General features: G+C 39.8%; 1 protein-coding gene across 1 annotated transcript in view; it reads right to left on the minus strand.

The window, feature by feature from the left end:
- The window catches only part of dnah12 (dynein, axonemal, heavy chain 12), a 260,737-nt gene that overhangs the window by 54,132 nt on the left and 183,491 nt on the right, over positions 1 to 23,114 (minus strand). The window contains exons 47-53 of the mRNA XM_060835852.1: positions 20,153 to 20,233; positions 10,889 to 11,065; positions 8,680 to 8,811; positions 8,247 to 8,336; positions 7,991 to 8,131; positions 2,364 to 2,605; positions 313 to 460 (exon numbers count right to left, since the gene is read on the minus strand). Coding sequence (XP_060691835.1) covers positions 313 to 460; positions 2,364 to 2,605; positions 7,991 to 8,131; positions 8,247 to 8,336; positions 8,680 to 8,811; positions 10,889 to 11,065; positions 20,153 to 20,233 — 1,011 coding nt within the window. The remainder of the gene's footprint in view (positions 1 to 312; positions 461 to 2,363; positions 2,606 to 7,990; positions 8,132 to 8,246; positions 8,337 to 8,679; positions 8,812 to 10,888; positions 11,066 to 20,152; positions 20,234 to 23,114) is intronic.

Below are 23,114 nucleotides of genomic sequence, written 5' to 3' on the forward strand. Positions count from 1 at the left end.
GGTTGATTCTAAGCAGTGCATGTTAGTCATGACTGGAAGGCTGGGGAATGGGTGGTGGAGAATTAGCCCCAACTTATGCAGCTGAAAAATGGAAATTTCATTTTACCCAACAGCCAGCTTCACCTCTTCTCAAAACTACAAATCACCAGCTACAAAGCAGTACAGTGGACAAATAAGTAACTGACAAAAACCAACAAGGCATCTATAAATAGCAACATGTAATCAAGATTTAGTTGCTGTAATTTCAAAAACAAATATACTTCACTGTTTGGAGCCTCAACAAAGTGGCATGAAATATTCAAGTATAAATACCTTGCACATGTTGGTCCAATCAACAATACATTCATGACGAAAAGATGCAGTGAAAGCTCCAAGATAAGCAATGACACCTGCTGAAACTAACACATCCCCAGTCAGGGTATCATATATGTTTTGTAAGTCATCTGCAGCCTTTGACCACCTAGAGGTTAACAAGAGCACATTTCAGAAATGATTTATATATTGAAATCAGTGTATGTTCTGTGTACGTAAGCTAATTTAAATAAGGATTAGCAAATTAACTACTAGATTCAAAGCAAACTTTCTGAAGACTCCAAATTATTTTTGATGATATCAGTATAATCACTAATATCAGGAAGAATCATAAAAAGAATGATAAACTAGATCCAAAATTGTCTAATGAAAAGGAGGCAAAGAGTGACAGTAGAGGGATGGTTTCACAACTGGAAGCCTATGACCAGTAATTTACCTTGGGTTCGCTGCTGGGAGTCTTGCAGTTTATTATTTACATTCATGACTTGCATATGAATGCAGAATGTATAACGAGTAAGCTTGCAGATGATATGAAATTGGAAGTGTTGATATTGAGACAGTCTCAGGCTACAGTCTGATATTGATAAATAGGTAGATGGATTAATGTAGTTTGGTGTTTGCTCAACATAGAAATGGTGGGCCAAAGGGTCTGTTTCTATGCTCTATGGCTCATAATTATATTTATTTAAGAAATGCAAGCGAACAGCTAGTTAAATTTAATTTAATTTTTTTTTGCCGAGGTTCCAACCCTGACTTGCTAAGACACTGCAACTAGCATGTCTTTTTCATGCACAGCACATCCGTTTTTATTCTTCTACTTCCCCTCCTGGTTCCCATCGCAAGGCAAGAAATTTGAAAATATTGATACCTCGATAGTCACAAAAGGCCTTACTGCTACACCTGTAGTTGAATGAGAGTGGGAAGAGACTGATAATTGGTTCTACAATTACAATCATTGTGTCATCGAGATGTACAGCATGGAAACAGACCCTTTGATCCAACTTGTCCATGCTGACTAGATATCCTAACCTAATCGAGTCCTATTTGCCAGCATTGGCCCATATCACTTTAAACCCTTCATATTCATATACTCATTCAGATGCCTTTTAAATACTGCAATTGTATCAGCCTCCACCATATCCTCTGGCAGCTCATTCCACATATGCACAACCTCTGCGTGAAAAAGTTGCCCCTTAGGTCCTTTTTTTTATCTTCCCCCTCTCACCCTAAACCTATGCCCTCTACTTCTAGACTCCCCCATCCCAGGAAAAATATTTTCTCTTATTTATACTATCTATGTCCCTCATGATTTTATAAATCTCTATAAGGTCACCCCTCAGCCTCTGACAATCCAGGCAAAACAGCGCCAGCCTGTTCAGTCTCTCCCCATAGCTCAAATCTTCCAACCCTGGCAACATTCTTGTAAATCCTTTTTGAACTCTACCAAGTTTCACAACATCCTTCCGATAGGAAGGAGACCAGAATTGCACGCAATATTCCAAAAGTGGCTTAACTAATGTCCTGTACAGCCGCAACATGACCTCCCAACTCCTATACTCAATACTCTGACCAATAAAGGAAAGAATACCAAATGCTTTTTTCACTATATTATCTAAGGAACTGTGAACCTGCACTCCAAGGTCTCTTTGTTCACAATACACCCTAGGACCTTATCATTAAGTCCTGCTAAGGTTTGCTTTTCCACTTTTCACCTCACTTTTATCTAAATTAACTCCATCTGAATCTCCTCATCCCATTTGCCCATTTGTTCAAGATCCTGTTGTACTCTGAGGTAACCTTCTTCGCTGTTCACTATACCTTCGATCTTGGTGTCGCCTGCAAACTTACTAACATACTTCTTGTGTTCACATCCAAACCACGTATATAAATGATGAAAAGTAATGGACCCAGCACCAATCCTTGTGGCACTCTACTGGTCACTGGCCTCCAAGTCTGAAGAGCAACCCTTCACCACTACAATTATATTGTACCATCACCTTAATCTAATATCTTAACAAGCTAGTGAGAATCTATGTGCTTTAGAAACTAACCTTGATTTTTCTCCCCCTAGTCCTCCAATCAATTTCTCTGCTCGCTCCAGCTTTTTGGCACACAGGTCTACTTGGAATTCCAGTTGTGCTTTTTCCTCAGTTTTATCTTGAAATGTTTTCTTTAGATCAGCAAGATGATCTTCAACTTCTTTAAGCTCAGCTCTCTTCTGGTTTAGAATTGCCATCGTCTCAGCCAAGGATTTCTGTGCTTCATTCAAACGAGCCTTCTTTGGAGCAACAACCTGAAATCACAGTGTCATAAACCATTTTTATTCAATCATTGCACCACTCGCAATATTTGTATTTACTGAAAAAGAGGAAAATTCCATTGAAGTTCAAAAATTAAGATAATAAGGAGTAATTAATTAAAATTTCAATTATGAAAATAAGGAGCGGTTTAGATAAATTCCTTTAGTCAAGAGTTGTTGGTGAATGGAAGTGGCTGATGCAGGGGCACATTCACAGCCAATTTTCCTCTATGAACACTATATGCCTAATGGCCATAATAAAGCGCAGTCAGTGTCTCTTATTATTCAGAACGCCAGATGCATGGCATGAGTGCACACCAGAGAGATGCCCAACATCGGTTCGGCTTCATATCTGAAAAGTGGGTAAAGGTAAGAACCACAGCTTAAAAGCATAATAATTAGGAGTAGAAGGAGGCCATTTGGCCCATTGAACCTGTTTCACCATTCAATAAAACCATGGCTGATCTGATTGTAGTCTTAATTTCACTTTCCTGTTTGCCCGCACAACCCTTGAATATATCAAAAATCAATCAGATTCAGTTTTGAATATATTCAATCACTGAGCCTCACTGCTCTCTGTGTAAGAGAAACCAAAGACAAATTAAAAAAATAAGAACTGACAAAGTAAGTAGGATGGTTAGAGCAACTTGCCACTGAGGCAGCTAGTCAAAGAATATGCATTTGAGAATTTGGTAAGGAGGGGGATTCACCACAATGAAGGTTGAAATAACTGGCAGATTAAAATCCAAAAAGATCCAAAATTCAAAAAACACAAGAATGAAGGGGAAGCAGCAGGAGGGAGAGAGTGATCTACTATTCAATCTGGCAAATGTTTTGAAAAGTGTCATAGAGAAACAGCAAAATAATTCATTGGTGGGTATTTTGTTCACTTTTTTCACAAGTTTTTTGGAGTATTTTTTAAAACTCTTGTAATTTATTAATAATTGTAAATAAAAGTGACAACACAGTAAAGTTATAAATTGTCAGTAATACCTACTGGAAGAATCTATACATAAATAGCTAGATTAATTTACTACTTTTGGGAAAGGTACATACGTAGCTGGAATAAAGAAAATCATAACTCTTGAGTCGGTGGCTCAGTGGTTAACATTGTTGCCTCACAGTGCCAGGGACCTGGGTTCGAGTCCTGTCTCGGGTGGCTGATTGTGTGGAGTTTGCACATTCTTTCCATGTCTGCGCGGGTTTCTTCCGGGTGCTCCAGTTTCCTCCCACAATCCAAAGATGTGCAGGTCAGATGAATTAGCTATGCTAAATTGCTCATAGTGTTAGGTTCATTAGTCAGGGGTAAATGTAGGGGAATAGGTCTGGATGGGTTGCTCTTCGGAGGGTCGGTGAGGACTTATTGGGCTGAAGGGTCTGTTTCCATAATGTAGGGAATCTAATCTAATGTCTGCACTTTACAGGCATAGGAGGAGAGTTTATTACTAGGTAGGGGTGCTTGATTCTACTTTCCAATCTTCAGATAACAGTGAATGGTCCAAAAGTAAGCTTCAGATATGGAAGGATAGCTCTGCTGTGAGGTCTGTTGGCTCTGTCACATGTGGGAAGTTGTGGATATGTCACATTTGCAGGATGTGTCATCAGCTGAGTGATGTCTGGAGTCACTATAGTGAGAATAACTTGAATAGAACATTTAAGGAGGTGGTCATACTACCGGCGGGGAGTGTGCAGGCAGAAAGAGAATGGGTTACTGCCAGCCTGTTGAAAGTGTAAGGCAGGACATGCAGGAATAAGAAGGAGGGAGTATAGGTAAGGTGGGAAACCTCACAAACTTTAAAAAGAACATGGATGACCACTTGTAGCACTATGGGTGGCTCAGCTATATGGTTATGAGGAGACAGGAAGTGTGGAATGGGAATAGTGGTAAAAGACTCAATATTAGGGAATACACAGACATTTCTGTGGCCTTAAGTGTGATTCTAGCATTGTATGTTGCCACCCTGGATCAGGGTCAAGAATGCCATCGAAACAGAGAAGCAAAGAAGCATAGAAGATATGAGCAGAAGTTGGTCATTTGACCCCTCTAGCCTGCTCTGCCATTCATTATGATCATGGCTGATCAATACCCTAATCCTGTCCTCTCTCCATATCCCTTGAACTCTTCAGCTACAAAGGCTACATCTATATCCTTCTTGAAAACACATTTTAGACTGAACCACTTTCTGTGGAAGCGAATTCCACAGACACACCACATGCTAGGTGAACAAAATTATCCTCATTTCAATCCAAGCATTTTTACATCTTATCTTTAAACTATGACCCTTGGTTCTGGTCTCCCTCACTATTGGGAACATCCTTTCTTGTCAGTGAATGGTTGCAAATTCATATGGGGAAGGATGACAGTCAAAGGTTATGGTTCATAATGGTACCAATGATTTGGTAGAGCGAGGGATGAGGTGCTGAAAACAGAGATTAAGGGGTTGGGAAAGAAATTGAAATGCAAAATTTCAAAGGCTGTAATCCCAGTATTGTTCCCAGTGCTGAGTTCTACTCAGTATAGCAATAATAAGATTGAGCAAATAAACACATGGCTGAAGAAATGGTGCAAGAGCCTTGGCAATAAATGTCTATCATATTGGGACAAGCTCTTAGGCAAATGGTACCCATAAAAGGAGGAGAATTATGCCTTAACAAGACCAGGACTAGTATGTTCACAGGGAGATTTGCTAATGCTGTAAGCTGGGTTTAAACTAGCCTGTCAAGGGAATGGGAAACCAAGAAAAAAACTCAGATAAGAGAAAAGCAAAGCTGGTAGTGGCAAATAAAAAGTAGCAAACAAAAGTGGAAGGTGGAAGAAACAAAAGCTAAAATTAAATCGAGTAAAAAGTCAGAATAGTGTAATATAGACAGAATTTAAGGTATTTTATCTGAATGCATACATTCAATGAATTGAGAGCACAAATCGAAATAAATGTCTTTGATCTGGTTACCATTATGCAGATGTGGCTGAAGGGTGAAGGAACAAGAATATTCAAGGCAGTTCAACATCTAGGAAGGACAGACAAAAAGGAAAAGGAAATGGAGTAATGTGTTAATTGAGGATCGGATCAGTTCACTTGTGAGTGGATCTTAAATTGGAAGAATAAGATGTAGAATCTGTGTGGAGCCAAGTAATAGCAAAGACCAGTAAGCATTGATATGAGTTGTTGATAGGTCACCAAGCAATAGTAGGGAATGGTACAAATTAGGAAATTAGAGGTGCATGTAACAAACTTTAGGGAAGAGAGGACCTATGATAGAATTTTCCTTTAGGTTTGTAAACATTGTAATTCAATCTGAAACTGTGGCCTTTAATCTAAACAAAAGAAACCATGAAAGAATAAAAGGCAAATTGGCTGTGTAGATTGGGAAAATATAGTGCAATAGTATGATGGTAGACAAGTAAATTGCAAATAGTTGAGGTCCCAGCACTGATCCCTGTGACACACCACTAAGTAGAATTAATTAATTTACAAGTAGCCCATTTATTCTGACATTCTTTTCATTTAGTCAATTCTCTATTCATGCTACAATATTACTCCCCCAACACGATGAACCCTTGTCTTATGCAGTAACCTTTTATGTGGTATCTTATCAAAATCCTTTGGAAATCCAAACCCAGTTAATTCTTTATCCACCCTGTTTGTTACATTTTCAAAGAATCCTAATAACATTATCAAATGCAACTTCCCTTTCACAAAATCATCTTGACTCTGAGTGATTGAACAATGAATTTCTAAATGCCCCGCTATTGCTTCTTTGGTAATGATTTTTCTGATTTTATTTTTCACTGGCGGGTGTTAGTTTCCTGCTTTCTGTCTTTCTCCTTTATAGAATACAGGTGTTATATTTTCAATTTTCCAGTACACTTCGAACTTTCCAGAATCCATGGAAGATTACACAAAAGCATTCATTATCTCAGCTGTTACTTCATTTAAGACCTGAGGATGCAAGCCATCAGACCAAGGGGACCTATCAGCTGGGTACCCTGAGCATTAGGTGAGTTTCTGGATAGGCAGAAGTGGGTACTGCAGATGCTGGAGATTAGAGTCAAGATTAGAGTGGTGCTGGAAAAGCACAGCAGGTCAGGTAACATCTGAGGAGCAGGAAAATTGACGTTCCGGACAAAAGCACTTCTTTAGGAACGTTCCTGATGAAAGGCTTTTGGCCGAAACGTCGATTTTCCTGCTCCTCGGAAGCTGGCTGACCTACAGTGCTTTTCCAGCACCACTCTAATATTGAGTTTCTGGATAGTCTAGCGTTAATAACATTAGTCCATCCCCTTCCTCATAACACAACTGGAGCTTTGGTTAAATATCAAGCTTCATTTTTTTAAAATTTCAGCAATTAAGCGTTGAAAATCCAAACCTCATGGTTGTATGTTATAACAGTAACATAAATCTTGTTTATAAAATTACACTATTGCTGACTTATGCCATGCATGAGGGATCCAGTCTGGATGTGTAATGTCATGTGAATGAAGGTTCTGACTGGTTCTAAAGTATGATGTTCGATAGGGATTGCACATCAATGACTTGCAGTTTGGACGGCACCAATGGTCCACAGGCCATTCTTTCAGAACAACTGTTCTAAGCTGAAGAAATATACTAATAGCTGCCCAATAACAAGGATGGAAAATTCAGAGGTAAAATCATCCTTACAGGCCTCATGTGACCTGAGATGGGAATTATAAAGTAGCATGGATAGAAATTATTCAAGTCTCATCTGCTCCAAAATTGTATGATAACATCTTTGAACAGAATGATTAGAAAATGTCTGCAAATATATTGTGCCAGTTCATTTTAGCAGGGTCATGATACATAAGTAAGACATGAGAAAAGGAGAGCTAACTACAATGAAGGACAAAGATTGATTGCAAGTAGTGACAGGAATCATTGGGGTAGAGGCCAAGGGGCAGGCAAATTGCCTGGATATCTGTAGCATGAATCCCAGGAGATTTTAGAAGTCCCCCACCCAAACTGGGTGAAAACAGAAGTTGGTCAGTGGATGGTAATGGAATGTTGGGGTGCAGGAGATTGCATCTGAAGTCTTAAAAGAACCTTCGCTAACACTCAGCTTTAGAGGGTCATTTGTGGTGGAAAAGGCTGAGGAAACAATTTGCTGAACATCCATTCCACCGACACGAGAAGCCTGTAGAATCTCTGTACATAAATCACATGAGCCATGATAGTTTTTTGTGAGTCATTAAGTTAAGTTATATCTTCTAAATATTGATTCATGTGTGAAATAGTCAGTGTAGCCCAAATTTGTTACATTATTCTTACAATGGAAATCTTTGCAAGTTACACGACTTATTTTTCTTGAGTTGATAATTTTCTATTATCACTGCTTTGGCCACGTATAGCAATAAATCATTACCTTCGCGACACGATCATACACCTCCATGGCAAGGATCCATTTGCATAAACCTTCTGCCGCAGATGAGGCTTTAACCACTTTCTGTGGGTCGAAGTCAGGATTGGTGAGGTATTCAGTACGTATTTTCTGCATAACAGCAACCTGTCCAAGGGAAAAATATAATGGCTCACATTCTATGACAACATTCATATGACATTTGACAAATATAAAACACTTAAATAATGAACATATGTAAAAATGGACAAATAAAACTTACTGGAATATTATCTTTGTCATACTCTCTCAAATCTCTCAGGAAATTCATGTCACCCAGCAACTTCTTGCTAGGACCCCAGTAATCTAAAATCTTGAAAATAAACCAAGTGGAAACGTTTTAATAATTCAATGGCTACTTTCATATCCAGGTGATTTTTGTGCTAGGAAAGAGGTGAAAATGAATTTTATCAAACAAATTTTATATGTAATTAATCTTAACTTCCAACACTCCATTGTCCAAACCATCATGACAAATCACTAAAGGTTCTTTGAATATTCTTTGATTTGTCTACATATATACACAATATTCTAAAATACAAGACAATATCACACAAATAAATATAATAGTAAATATAATACAAAAACAGCTTGCTTGCAAATGGTGTCCTTTGTCTGGAGTATTTACTTCAATGCCTTGTTGCTTTAGATTTTACCTTTTCTCCTCTTCCAGAAGGATCATTGATTTTTTCTGGCTTGATGAGTTTCATAACACAAACAGCAGCCATCACAAGTTTGACTCCCTGCGGAGGGTTCTTCATTGACTTAACAATCGTGATGTCAGATGGCTAAAGTGCAAATTGAAAAAATATATTTCTGTACAGTTACTGGTGTTTAATCAGACATTTACCTTATAATGTTTAAATGCAATAAAAGTAAAACTCAATTTATATTTCCAAAATATGTTGAGCTGGGAATTTGTGTTGCAGAAGTTTCATCCCCTGTCTAGGTGACATCCTCAGTGCTTGGGAGCCTCCTGTGAAGCACTTCTGTGATCTTCCCTCCGCCATTTATAGTGATTTGTATCTGCCGCTTCCGGTTGTCAGTTCCAGCTGTCCGCTGCAGTGGCCAGTATATTGGGTCCAGGTCGATGTGCTTATTGAGTGAATCTGTGGATGAATGCCATTCCTCTAGGAATTCCCTGGCTGTTCTCTGTTTGGCTTGTCCTATAATAGTAGTATTGTCCCAGTCGAACTCATGTTGCTTGTCATTTGAATGTGTGGCTACTAAGAATAGCTGGTCGTGTCGTTTCGTGGCTAGTTGGTGTTCATGGATGCAGATCATTAGCTGCCTTCCTGTTTGTCCTACGTAGTGTTTTGTGACAACGGAACGAGGACATGCCGCAACCCAAAGAACTAGCCACGCTACCATACATCAAGAGCATTTCTGAACTGACAGCCAGACTACTGCGACCACTAGGACTCATAACAGCACACAAACCAACAGCCACTCTCAGACAACAACTCACCAGGATGAAGGACCCAATACCCAGCATGAGCAAAATCAATGTAGTGTACAAAATCCCATGCAAGGACTGCACAAAACACTACATAGGCAAACAGGAAGACAGCTAATGATCCGCATCCATGAACACCAACTAGCCACGAAACGACACAACCAGCTATCCTTAGTAGCCACACATTCAGATGACAAACAACATGAGTGCGACTGGGACAACACTACTATTATAGGACAAGCTAAACAGAGAACAGCCAGCGAATTCCTAGAGACATGGCATTCATCCACAGATTCAATCAATAAGCACATCGACCTGGACCCAATATACCGGCCACTGCAGCAGACAGCTGGAACTGACAACCGGAAGCGGCAGATACAAATCACTATAAATGGCGGAGGAAAGATCACAGAAGCGCTTCACAGGAGGCTCCTAAGCACTGAGGATGTCACCTAGACATGGGACGAAACGACTGCAACACAAATTCCCAGCTCGGCGAACAGAGCCACAACGAGCACCCGAGGTACAAATCTTCTCACAAACTTTGAACTTCCAAAATATACTTCTTTATAAAAATAATACATTCCATTTTTCATCAAATCTGCTGCCACTGACCTATATTGGCAACACTGTAAGTTTCGAACTCTGATCCTTGAATTTAAATCTCTGTATGGTCTCATTCTTCCCTATCTCTGCAAACTGATACAGTCCTATAATACTGCAATCATTTTATTGATTATACCTCTGAGAAGCATTTTGAGACATCTTCTTCCTTTGTTATCCAATTTGCTATCAAATTTTTGTTCAAATTATGCAGTCTCAATGTTTTTATTGACAATTACGCCAATTAAAGAATGCTGTTTTTTTCAAACTGTATTCTACCCACAGATTCATAGTTTTCCAAAGCCACATTGGTAATCAAATATTTGGGATAGGATAGATTTACAAGCTGGTCCATTCCCATCTGTAAACATTCTAAGTTCTTTGGCAGTACTTAGAGATGACCCACAGTATGCAGAGAAAACATGCACAGAATATATGAAAAGTGGCAAAATATCCCTTGCACCATTTCTTCACGAAGAATTTAAGAATGCTGCTTGTTAGTCTAAGAATCTGCACTTTGTGAAAACCTAAATCAAATACTCTTTCATATTTGGAGTTTGCCACTTTTGGTTTGCATCTCATTTTCTGATGGAATTTGATACTTATCTCAACTATGAGCCCTTTCAAGTCTTCCAATTCTTATTTGCTTGCCATTTATAATTAACAATTGTTATATTATGAAATAATTAATTCCTTCAAGTATATGCATAAAACTCATCACTTTTTAATGACTACTAAGCTCCAAATTACATTTTAGAAGACCATACTAAAAGACGAAGTTCTTTGCTATGTCAATCTTGAGATACCTTCAAAGTATCCAAGGCAGAAAGTGCAGCTTCCAGAGCTGGAATAGCCTCAGCTAGCTCACTCTCACATTCATTCTTTAAAGCCTGGGCTTCAGTTGCTTTCTCAGTAGCTGCTTCTTCATCAACTTTTACAACTTTGCTCTTTGCCTCCACCTCTGCAGATTCTACCTCGATGACCTTGAGAAATAAACAATATGAATACAGATTTACGTTTGTCAATTGCTATTAAGAAACTATCATTTACCAAAAACATCAAACAGTTTCAAATTTTAAGATATTTCGTTCTGGACCTATACATCTTTCACCACTTCAGTAATTATGACACAATCCAAAAAGAGGACCGATAACCCTAACAGGGTGGCCAAAGTAAGTAAGGTAACTACTGTAAGTTTACATCCTCTACAACAGATAGTGTCTGCTTTCTCTTTCCTTCCATTGTCTTTCATTGTCAGCATCTAGAGATTAAAGAAATATACACTGCAAACGACTATTGCTATAAAGACTTTGCTTTACAAGGATTCATTGCTTTAGAGACAATGCACCAATCATTATTAAAATCAAAGGATGAATCTATTTATTTAGGACAAATGTCTTCACAATTCAGGTTCTAAAAATAGTATCTTTTCCAATTCCAGATGAAAACCTGGTCCATAATCAGCAACTGAGGAAGGAACATCATTACTAAAAATCTAAAGCCTGTATTATTTTCCTACTCTGGAAATCATAAGCAAACAGTAGGTGAAGGCTTTGAAAGGCTAGATAGGACTTCCAAAGACAGCATAGTAAAAGCATAGTATATTCAACAAATGTAACTATGACCATATGTTTTCTTAATGGACTAGATTATGCTTATGCATTTTAGCTTTAATTCAAAGGGTAATGCTGCCATTTATGTAGCTTTACAAGTCCCGTATTGTAGGGATGAACCTAAAATTTGCTGGGTTAATTGAAATGAAATGAGAAAATTTTAAATAATCCTGCTCTGTTAAAAAATCAATTGGTTTGATAATGACGTGATGATTAGAAAGGTTGCTGCTCTTAATGCTACATTCACCAAAGAGCTATGTGTGTATACAATTCAGGAGGAGATGAATTGAACTGGTGACATAGTGTGTTTGGGCTGAAGTTCTGTTTAATAAAGACACAGGGAACTAGATGATAATCTGACTATTTGTCAGCTAAACAGGATATTTGATCATAAAATTGTGTTGTGTAAATGTCATGCAATTGAGGTAATTTGACCTGAGGCCAAAGTTTATTAAAACTGAGAGATAAGCCTCTTGCTAGGGGAAACAAGCAAGTCCCAATAAGCAATTGATCAAACCAGCCATGTTTGATGACACATGTGTGATCTAAAATTGCGAGCTAAAAGTGATCATGTTGTTGGAGACCGGACAGTAACAATGTTTGAATACACAGGCTGCATATATGGAAAAAGGTAAAAGAAAGCTTGCCTTACAAAGATTGTTAGATGGCTCAGAACAGGGTTGTCTGATCAGAGACTGAGTTTGAGAAGGAGCGGCTGACCATGTTTCGGTCTGTAGTCAGACAAGTCCATGTAAACTGAGTCACTTGTGATTGTAAGCATGGTATGGGTAAACTTGTGAGGTATTAATATAATTGCAGTATTTTTGTTGTACATCTTGCTTTAACAAATAACAAGTGGATACATTCTGTTGTCAGCACTGCCTAGGTAATTGATATCCAGACTTAACCTGATGGACCAGGGAAAGTAGGAATAAAAGCCTACAATGTTTCGCATTGTATCCAATGTTTTCCAAGAAAGCAGCAACTCTGAGGACCACCTAGGCACTTCCAGATCAGAATCTGTTAGGGTATCAGATTTCATGAACAAATCCATGACATAGAGACATTCATTTTGGAGAGAGATTTTCACTAAATCTTAGATGTTTTCACATTGTGAGGCATTGGGTGCTGATTAATATCGATACCTGGATGTATAAAAGTAGCAGGGTGCTGTTAGCTGGAACCCTAGGAACTCAAATCACAGGAAGCAATTTTCAAAACAGTTCAGTAGTTAAAGTAAATAAATCTAAAATCAGTCTATGTAATGGAGATAGTTAATAAGTATCAGAAGTTCAGTATTCACATCTGCATCAAGCATGCACCATGAACAAATGGCTCAAGCCTATTTTTGAAGTTGCCAATAAAGTCAGTCTTCCTTTAGTTTGAGGCCTAAAACAGCATCCTTCTTGCCTGGAAAAGGGCACATACTGTGGGATAATAGCTATCATTTTCAGATCACCTCTCATTATATACAAGTTTTTTTAGGCTGCCATCTTCTTTCCTGAAAAGTGCCCAGTCCGCCTCAGATTACTCTGGAAGGGTAAAACAGCTCAAATCTTTGAGCAACAGGTGAAAGCTGTTTCACACTGTTATGTAGTAACAACATGAGTGGTATTGGCTATGAACAGCACCTTGTCATCAGGTCAAAAACATTTTTCCTATCACACAAATAGGTAACTTGGGATATGAATTTCATTGCCAGTTTAATGCTAGGTGTGCAGGCCACACATCTCAAATACGTGTGAATCATATCAATCAACGTATCCATTGGCTGTTCACACAGGCAAGGTTCTGACTGTACTCAACCAGCTGATGCTTGTAAAATTCAGAACACTGTGTCCAACATCAGATGTGATTCTTCATTTCCACAATATATGATGGATAATATCATGTGTGTGAACAATTATACTAACAACCAGTTTTGGATTGGCCATTGGATTTGCAGAGCAACACACTTGTAAGTAGTGGAAGTTACATGTTTCAATACACATGGTCTGGTCTTTGCAGACAGAAAGAACACGGGCAGACATTGTGCCCATTTCAAGTTAACAAAATTGATGACAGCCATTCTCTGGTTCAATTCTCAGGGTATACCTTGACTAATCAGAATCAATCTTGCTTGTTTAAAATTTAAGTAAAGTTTTACAGTTATTCTTTGATCCTTATAAAACTAGTCCATTCTCTATGGCAGCACCTCCACCAATCAGAGTCCACTTGCCAACCAATCATCATTCTCCTCAGATAGAATATATGTTCACGCTACATTGTGAAACTTGCGAGGTATTAATATAATTGCAGTATTTTGTTGTATATCTTGCTTTAACAAATAATTGGATACATTCTGTTGTCAGGATTGCCTAGGTAATTGATATCCAGACTTAACCCTGATGGACCAGGATTCTTGAGAATAGTCCTAATGAATGTAAAATGAAAAGTTTTGACAAAATGTGTCTTTTTCTAGCAATACTTCTTCAGTGTTGTTGGAGCTACACTCATCCAGGCAACTATTTGATTGATGATTTGTACCTTGTAGATGATGGACAAGCTTTAAGAAATCAGAATTCCTTGTCTCTGACATGCTCTAGTAGCTATTGTTTTCATATGACTAGTATTCATATGGTAAATTTCAATTTCTGGTCTATAGCAACTCCCAGAAAGTTAAAACTGGGCGATTCAGAATTGTTAATGCCATTGATTGCCAAGGGTGATGGTTGAAATTTCTCTTGTTGGACGTGGACATGGCCTGGAACTTGAGTTGCACAAAGGGGTGGCATAGTGGCTCAGTGGTTAGCACTGCTGTTTCACAGTACCAGGGACCTGGGTTCGATTCCAGCCTTGGGTGACTGTCTGTGTGGAGTTTGCGCATTCTCCGCATGTCTGCGTGGGTTTCTTCTGGGTGCTCCAGCTTCCTCTCACAGTCCACAGATGTGCTGGTTAGGTGAATTGGCTATGCTTAAAAAAAATTACCCATAATTTGTATTCAGGGGTGTGTATTTTCTCTCGGATAAATAGTAGTAGGGGAATGGATCTGGTGGGTTCCTCTTTGAGGGGTGGCACGGTGGTTCAGTGGTTAGCACTGCTGCCTCACAGCGCCAGAGATCCAGGTTCAATTCCCCCCTCAGGGCAACTGTCTGTGTGGAGTTTGCACATTCTCCCCGTGTCTGTGTGGGTTTCCTCCAAGTGCTCCGGTTTCCTCCCACAATCCAAAGATGTGCTAAATTGCCTGTAGTGTTAGGTGCATTAGTCAGGGGTGAATGTAGGGGAATGAGTCTGGGTCAACACCTCCTCCCGCTCTGCCGAGGACATGCAGATCCTGGGCCTCCTCCACCACCACTCCCTCACTGCTCGATGCCTGGAGGAAGAACGTCTCATCTTCCACCTCAGAACCCTTCAACCCCAGGGCATCAATGTGGACTTCACCAGTTTCCTCATTTCCCCTCCCCCACCTTACCCAGTTCCAAACTTGCAGCTCAGCACCATCCTCATGACCTGTCCTACCTGTCAATCTTCCTTCCCATCTATCCGCTCCACCCACCTCTCTAACCTATCACCTTAACCCCTTCCTCCAACCATCTATTGCACTCTCAACTACCTTCCCCCTAGCCACACCTCCTCCCATTTATCTCTCCACCCCTGAGGCTTCCAGCCTCATTTGTGATGAAAGGATCCTGCCCGAAACGTCAATTTTCCTGCTCCTCGGATGCTCCCTGACTTGCTGTGCTTTTCCAGCACCACTCTAATCTTGACTGCATTTGGATACAGGCCAATTCATTGTCTGAGAATTGGCGAATGATGAATATTGTGCAAACATGAGTGAACATCACCACCTTTGACCTTATGTTGGATGGAAGATCATTGATGACACAGTTGAAATAGTTGGGCCTAGGACACTTTAATCTCACACTTAGTCATCCTCACCTCACCTCTGGAGTTCAGCTCTTTTGACTATGCTTGGACCAAATGTCAGGAACTAAGTGGAACTTGACTGAGTATCAGTAAGCATGTTGAAGAAGAGAAAGTACTATTTGAGAGTACCATTGATGACACTTTCTATCACTTTATCAATGATTGAGAGTAGACTACTGGGGCAGTAATTGGTGCAGTTGCATTTGTCCTGCTTTTTGTAGACAGGACATACCCAGGCAATTTTCCATATTGCCAGCTTGATGTTGGTATTATAACTATACTAGAAGAACTTGGCTAGAGACACATCTAGTTTTCCTCAACAAGTCTACAGTACTATTGCCAGAATGTTGTCAGGAGCCATGACCTTTGCAGTATGAGGTCAGTGAAGCAGAAGAGGTAGAATCAGATGAGGTCAAGTATGGCTAGAGGAGGCCAGAGATAGGGAAGAATGAAGCCGTGCAGAAATTTGAGAACGAGGATGAGGATTTTAAGATTGAAGCACTGGCAACATATGTTAGCAAACACAAGGCTGATGGATGGGTAAAAGATTTTGACAATAAAGCATGTTGTGAAGATAAGAATGGGTAGATATGGAGTGACTTTATATAGTTTGTAAACTACTACTGAAAAAATAAATGAGTATGAATTATTTCTCCTTTTCTTTAACTGTTGACTGTCTTAACTCATCTTCGGTTCTCCCTGTGCACCTATTTTCTTTTGTAGCATTAGATTTTCTTCTTAATGTATTACAATGTGTTAGGAATGTCCATAACTGAACAGGACAAAATGGCCAATGGCTGCCCATAACTAATGCTGCAGAATAGAGCTGACAGTAAATTACTCAAGGTTGCTGAATGTGCATAAGACATATAATAACATTCTGCATTTGATTAAGGTAGGCTTAAGCAGAAGAATAGCAGTTCTGTACAATGTGCATGATTTGGAGATGCCGGTGTTGGACTGGGGTATACAAAGTTAAAAATCACACAACACCAAGTTATAGTCCAACAGGTTTAATTGGAAGCCATGACCTTTGCAGTATGAGGTCAGTGAAGCAGAAGAGGTAGAATCAGATGAGGTCAAGTATGGCTTTTGGAGCACCACTCCTACTCTGTACAATGTGCATAAGAATAGTTAAGAACATCTCAATAATCAATAATTATAGATATAGATTCTGAATTAGTTATAGATCCACATATATACTAAAATCACTAAAACCAGTTTCAGACAGTAAAAGCAATCATAGTGTCATGGAACTGTAAAGCATAGAATCAGACTCTTTGGTCCAACTCATCCATGCCAACCAGATCCTAAATTAATTTACTCCTATTTGTTAGCATTTGGCTCATATCCCTCTAAATCCTTCCTATTCATATATCTATCCAGATGCCTTTTAAATGTTGTAAATATATCAGCCTCCACCATTTCCTCTGGCAGCTCATTCCATACACGCACTTTCTGTGGAAAAGTTGCTCCTTATATCCCTTTTAAAACTTTCCCCTCGACCTTAAACCTATGCACTCTAGTTTTGGACTCTGCCAACCGGGGGAAAAGACCTTGGCTATCACCCTTTCTAAACCCCTCATGATTTTATAAACTCCTATAAGTTCATCTCTCAGCCTCTGACACTCTAGGGAAGACAGCCCAAGCTTATTCAGCCTGTTACTATAGGTCAAACACTCCAACCCTAGCAACATGCTTGTAAATCTTTTATTTACCCTTTCAACTTTCACAACATCCTTTCAATAGCATAAAGCACAGAAAATAGAACAAAAAAACCATACAGCACAGTACAGGCCCTTTGGCCCTTGATATTATGTTGACCTGTGAAACCAATCTGAAGCCCATCTAACCTACACTATTCCATTATCATCCATATGTTTATCCAATGACCATTTAACTTCCCTTAAAGTTGGTGAGTCTACCATTGTTGCAGGCAGGGCATTCCACACCCTTACCACTCCCTGAGTAAAGAACCTACCTCTGACATCTGTCCTGTACCTATCACCCCTCAATTTAAAGCTATGTCCCCTCGTGCTAGCCAGCACCATCTGAAGAAAAAGGCTCTCACTGTCCACCCTATCTAATCCTCTGGTCATCTTGTATGTCTCTATTAAGTCATCTCTTAACCTTCTCTCTAACAAAAACAGCCTCAAGTCCCTCAATCTTCCCTCATGAGACCTTCTGTCCATAGCAGATCCTGGTGACTCTTATCTGAACCCTTTCCAAAGCTTCCACGTCCTTCCTATAATGCGATGACCAGAACTGTACACAATACTACAAGTGTGGCTGCACCAGGGTTTTGTACAGCTGCAGCATGACCTCATGGCTCTGAAACTCAATCTCTCTACCAATAAAAGCTAACATACCGTATACCTTCCTAACAACCCTATCAAACTGTGTGGCAACTTTCAGGGATCTATGCATGTGGACACTGAGATCTCTCTGCTCATCCACACTACCAATAATCTTACCATTAACTCAGTACTCTGTATTCTTGCCACTCCCTCAACATGCGATCTTCTGACCTGTCACATGTTTTTTCTTTAATGTTGATTCTATCTTCAAAATGTCTAGCTAACCATAGATGTGGATTCATCCCTTAGAATCATAGACCCAAAGAGATGTACAGCATGGAAACAGACCCTTCGGTCCAACACGTCCATGCCGACCATATCCTAACCCAATCTAGTCCCACCTGCCAGCACCCGGCCCATATCCCTTCAAACCCTTCCTATTCATATACCCATCCAAATGTCTTTTAAATGTTGCAAATGTATTAGCCTCCACCACTTCCTCTGGCAGCTTCCTCATTCCACACATGTACCACCCTCTACGTGAAAAAATTGTCTCTTAGGTCTCTTTTATATCTTTCCCCTCTCACCCTAAACCTATGCTCTCTAGTTCTAGACTCCCCAACCCCAGGGAAAAGACTTTGTCTATTTACCCTATCCATGCCCCTCATGATTTTGTAAACTTTTATAAGGCCATCCTTCAACCTCCGTTGCTCCAGGGAAAACAGCCCCAGCCTGTTAGCCTTTCCCTACAGCTCAAATCCTCCAACCCAGGCAACATCCTTGTAAATCTTTCCTGAACCCTTTCAAGTTTCACAACATCATTCCGATAGGAAGGAAACCAGAATTGCACACAATATTCCAACAGTGGTCTAACCAATGTCCTGTACAGCCGCAACATGACCTCCCAACTCCTGTATTCAATACTCTGACCAATAAAAGAAAGCATACCAAACGCCTTCTTCACTATCCTATCTACCTGCGACTCCACTTTCAAAGAGTTATGAACCTGCACTCCAAGGTCTCTTTGTTCAGCAACACTCCCTAGGACCTTACCATTAAGTCCATAAGACCTGCTAAGATTTGCTTTCCCAAAATGCAGCACCTCACATTTATCTGAATTAAACTCTATCTGCTAATTCTCAGCTCATTGGCCCATCTAGTCAAGATCCTGTTGTAATCTGATGTAACCTTCTTTGCTGTCCACTATACCTCTAATTTGGTGTCATCTGCAAACTTACTAACTGTACCTCTTATGCTCGCATCCAAATCATTTATGTAAATGACAAAAAGTAGTGGACCCAACACTGATCCTTGTGGCACTCCACTGGTCACGGGATTCCAGTCTGAAAAACAACTCTCCACTACCACCTTCTGTCTTCTATCTTTGAGCCAGTTCTGTATCCAAATGGCTAGTTCTCCCTGTATTCCATGAGATCTAACCTTACTAACCAGTCTCCCACTTACTCATTGCAATGTATCTGTGCTGTATATTCTGAGATATCCCCTTAAATGTCTGCCAGTGCATATCTATTGAGCTGTCCCAGAACCTAATTTGCCGAGATCTGGAAAAGACTCCTTTTAAAAGGATGATGAAGCAAGTTCAATAACAATTTTGAAAATTGAATTGGATAAATGCGTTTGTAGGGCATGGGAAAAGAAGCGTGAAGTTAACAAAGGTATGATCAGCCAAATTACCTCCTGTGTTGGATCATTATTTATTTTATGATTCTGTGATCTGAGTCAAGAGCATATAGAGAAGTGTACACACAATTTTCTTGGTCTATAAATCTTGAAAAGTCTGTTTATTTGTAAGAAAAACATTAGAAAATTTATTCACCTGTTAAAGTTTTATTTTCTAATTGGGTGACTAAAAGCAACAACAAAAATCTGGATATATGCTTTAACTACAATGTAAATCTCCATGTAGGCAAAGCAATATCAATCTTCAGTAATATAGGAAGTGCCTTTCTCAAGCAGTATCTGAGATATTTTACTAACTCACTTACTGTGACAGTTTAAATTAGAGGAAAGACTGAGGACATAGACCAATGGAGTTAAAAAAAACCCATCTTGATTTCATTTAGATCTGGCTCCAGCAAGCTTTTTAAGGAGATGGCTATTTTCTTTTGACTCATAATTTTGGTGCAGCAGATATTTCCACACTAGCTTATTATTTTAACAGTACTAATGTTCCCTTGAAGCAGTCCTAATACAGACTCTGATGTGCTAATGACTGATTTTCACTTTGACTTACCTGCATCATATGAGCATTTTCAACTTTGGCTATTTCCAATTTTGGCTGCAGCTCCATCAGTTCTAACTTCATTTCACCCACCTATTAAAAAAAAGCATAACATTAAATACTCATTTCAATTTAAATGCACAATTATTGTGGTAAGTCTGTTTGAATTTCACATTGCAATAAAAAGCATTTATTTCTAAGAAAATAAAATTTCTTCTGTATTCAGTGCCAAATCCAATGAATATTTCATTTAATGGAATATCCAATGGTGCAGTCATATATGGTCCCTTTTTTTGATATTGTGAGTGGCAAACCAGGAAGCCATCAATTTTTGATCTGTGCTGAGTTAAGTGATATCAGTTAGGGAAGCGATGGGTGCTATGTAAGCTTCTGAGGTATTGGGTTAAGGAGGCGACAATAACCATCCAAGGTTTCCATTCCAGATTACTTTCCAATGGTTTTCATATTTGTCAAGGATCACCTGTGATATTGACAGCAATTGAAAATCCTTTTTTAAATTCACTTATGGGTCCTAGGCATCACTGTCTGGCTAGCATTTATTGCCCATCCCTAGTTGAGAAGGTGGTGGTAAGCTGTCTTTTGAACAGCTGCAGTCCATACACTGTAGGTTAACCCACAATGTCCATAGGAAGGGAATTCGAACAGTGAAGGAATGCTGATATACTTCCAAGTCAGGATGGTGATGTTCTCATGTATCTGCTTCCTCTGTTTTTCTAGATGGAAGTCATCATGGGTTTGGAAGGTGCTGTCGAAAGATCTTTGGTGAATTTCTGTAAAGCATCTTGAACATGGTGCACACTACTGCTACTGAGAATCAGTTGTGGAGTGAGTGAATACTTGTAGATATGGTCCAATCAAGTGGGCTCCTTCGTCCTGAATAGTGTCAAGCTTCTTGAGCTTTGCTGGAGCTGCACTCAGCCTGGCATGTGGAGAGTATTCGAGCTCACACCTGACTTGCACCTTGCATATGGTGGACAGACTTTGTGGAGTCAGGAGATGAGTTATTTGTTGCAGTATTCCTAGCTTCTGACCTGCTCTGAAAACAGATTGATAAAATCCAGTTGAGTTTCTGGTCAATGATATCCCCAAGGATGCTGATGATAGGGGATTCAGTGATGGTAACTCCACTGAAAGTAAAGGGGTGATGGTTAGATTGTTTCTGAGAGAGATGGCATTTGTGTGGTGCAAATGTTACTTGTAATTTGTCAGCCCAAGCCTGGATATTGTTCAGATTTTGTTGCATTTGAACATCGACTGCTTCAGTATTCTGAGGAGTCTTGATTAGTGCTGAACATTGGCAAACATCCCCCCATCTGACCTTATGATGGAGGGAAGGTCATTGCTGAAGCAGCTGAAGATGGCTGGACCACAGGCTCTACCCTGCAAAACTCCTGCAGAGATGTCCTGGAGCTGACATGACTGACTTCCAACAACCATAACTATTTTCCTATGTGCCAAGTATGACTCCAAGCAGTGGAGAGTTTGGCCCTTAATATCCATTGATTCCAGTTTTGCTAGGACTCCTTGATGCCAAACTCAGTCAAATGCAGCCTTGATGTCAAGCTATCGGTCTCACCTCATCTCTGAAATTCAGCCCTTTTGGCTATGTTTGAACCAAGGCTGTAATGAGATTAGGAGCGGAGTGGTCCTGGCAGAACCCAAACAGGGTGTCACTGATCAGGTTACTGCTGAGCAGGCACTGCTTGATAGCACTGTTGATGATACTTCCATTACTTTGTTGATGATTGAGAGGAGCCTGATGGAATTGTAATTGGCTAGGTTGCATTTGTCCTGCTTTTTTGTGCACAGGACATACCTGAGCAATTTTCCATATTGTCAAGTAGAAGAGCTCGGCTACTGGAGTGGCAAATTCTGGAGAACAAGTTTTCAGTACTATTGCTGGAATGTTGAAAAGGACCATAGACTTTGCAATATCCAGTGTCTCCATTTCTTGATATCACATAGAATGAATCAAATTAGCTGAAGACATTTGTGATGCTGGGGATCATTGGAGGAGGCCACAATGAATCACCCATGCAGTACTTCTGGCTGAAGATTGCTGCAAATGCTTCAGGAATGCTTTTGCACTGACATGGTGGGCTTTTCCATCATTGAGGAAGGGGATATTTGTGGACCCTCCTCTTCCACTGAATTGTTTAATTGTCCGCCACCATTTATGACTAGCTGTGGCATGACTAATCTTGGGTTGTTGATTGTTGGGATTGTTTAGCTCTATCAGTTGCTGCTTATGCCGCTTGGCATACAAGTTATCCTGTTTCGTAGCTTCACTAGGTTGACACCTCATTTTTAAGTATGCCTCGTTCAGCAACACTCCCTAGGACCATACCATTAAGTGTATAAGTCCTGCTCAGATATGCTTTTCCAAAATGCAGCACCTCACATTTACTTAAATTAAACTCCATCTGCTACTCCTCAGCCCATTGGCCCATCTGATCAAGTTGCAGATGGTGCTGGAGTACGATTCTGCTCTATTAATAGCCCACAGCACCTCGTGGATACCCAGTCTTGAGTTGCTGGATCTGTTCAAAGTCATTTCCATTTAGCATGGTGATAATGCCGACAACATGATGGAACGTATTCTCTATGTAAATGTGGGACTTTGCCTTATACCATCATAAGCAGATGCATCTGCAGTTGGCAGATTGGTAAAGATGAGGTCAGGTATATTTTTCCCTCTTGTTGGCTCTTTTCCCATCTGCTGCAGACCCATACTAGCAGTAATGTTCTTTAGGATCTGACCAGCTTGATCAGTAGTGCTGCTGCTGAGCCACTCCTAGTGGTTGACTTGAAAAATTCCATGCAGAGTAAATTTTGCACCTTTGCAACCCTCAGTGCTTCCTCCAAGTGTTGTTCAATGTAGAGTTATACTGATTCATCACCAAGGGAGGACAGTACATGGTAATCAGCAGAAGGTTTCCTTGCCTCCGTTTAA

Source organism: Hemiscyllium ocellatum, chromosome 14 (genome assembly GCF_020745735.1).
Source record: "Hemiscyllium ocellatum isolate sHemOce1 chromosome 14, sHemOce1.pat.X.cur, whole genome shotgun sequence".
In the NCBI taxonomy this organism is placed as follows: Eukaryota; Metazoa; Chordata; class Chondrichthyes; order Orectolobiformes; family Hemiscylliidae; genus Hemiscyllium; species Hemiscyllium ocellatum.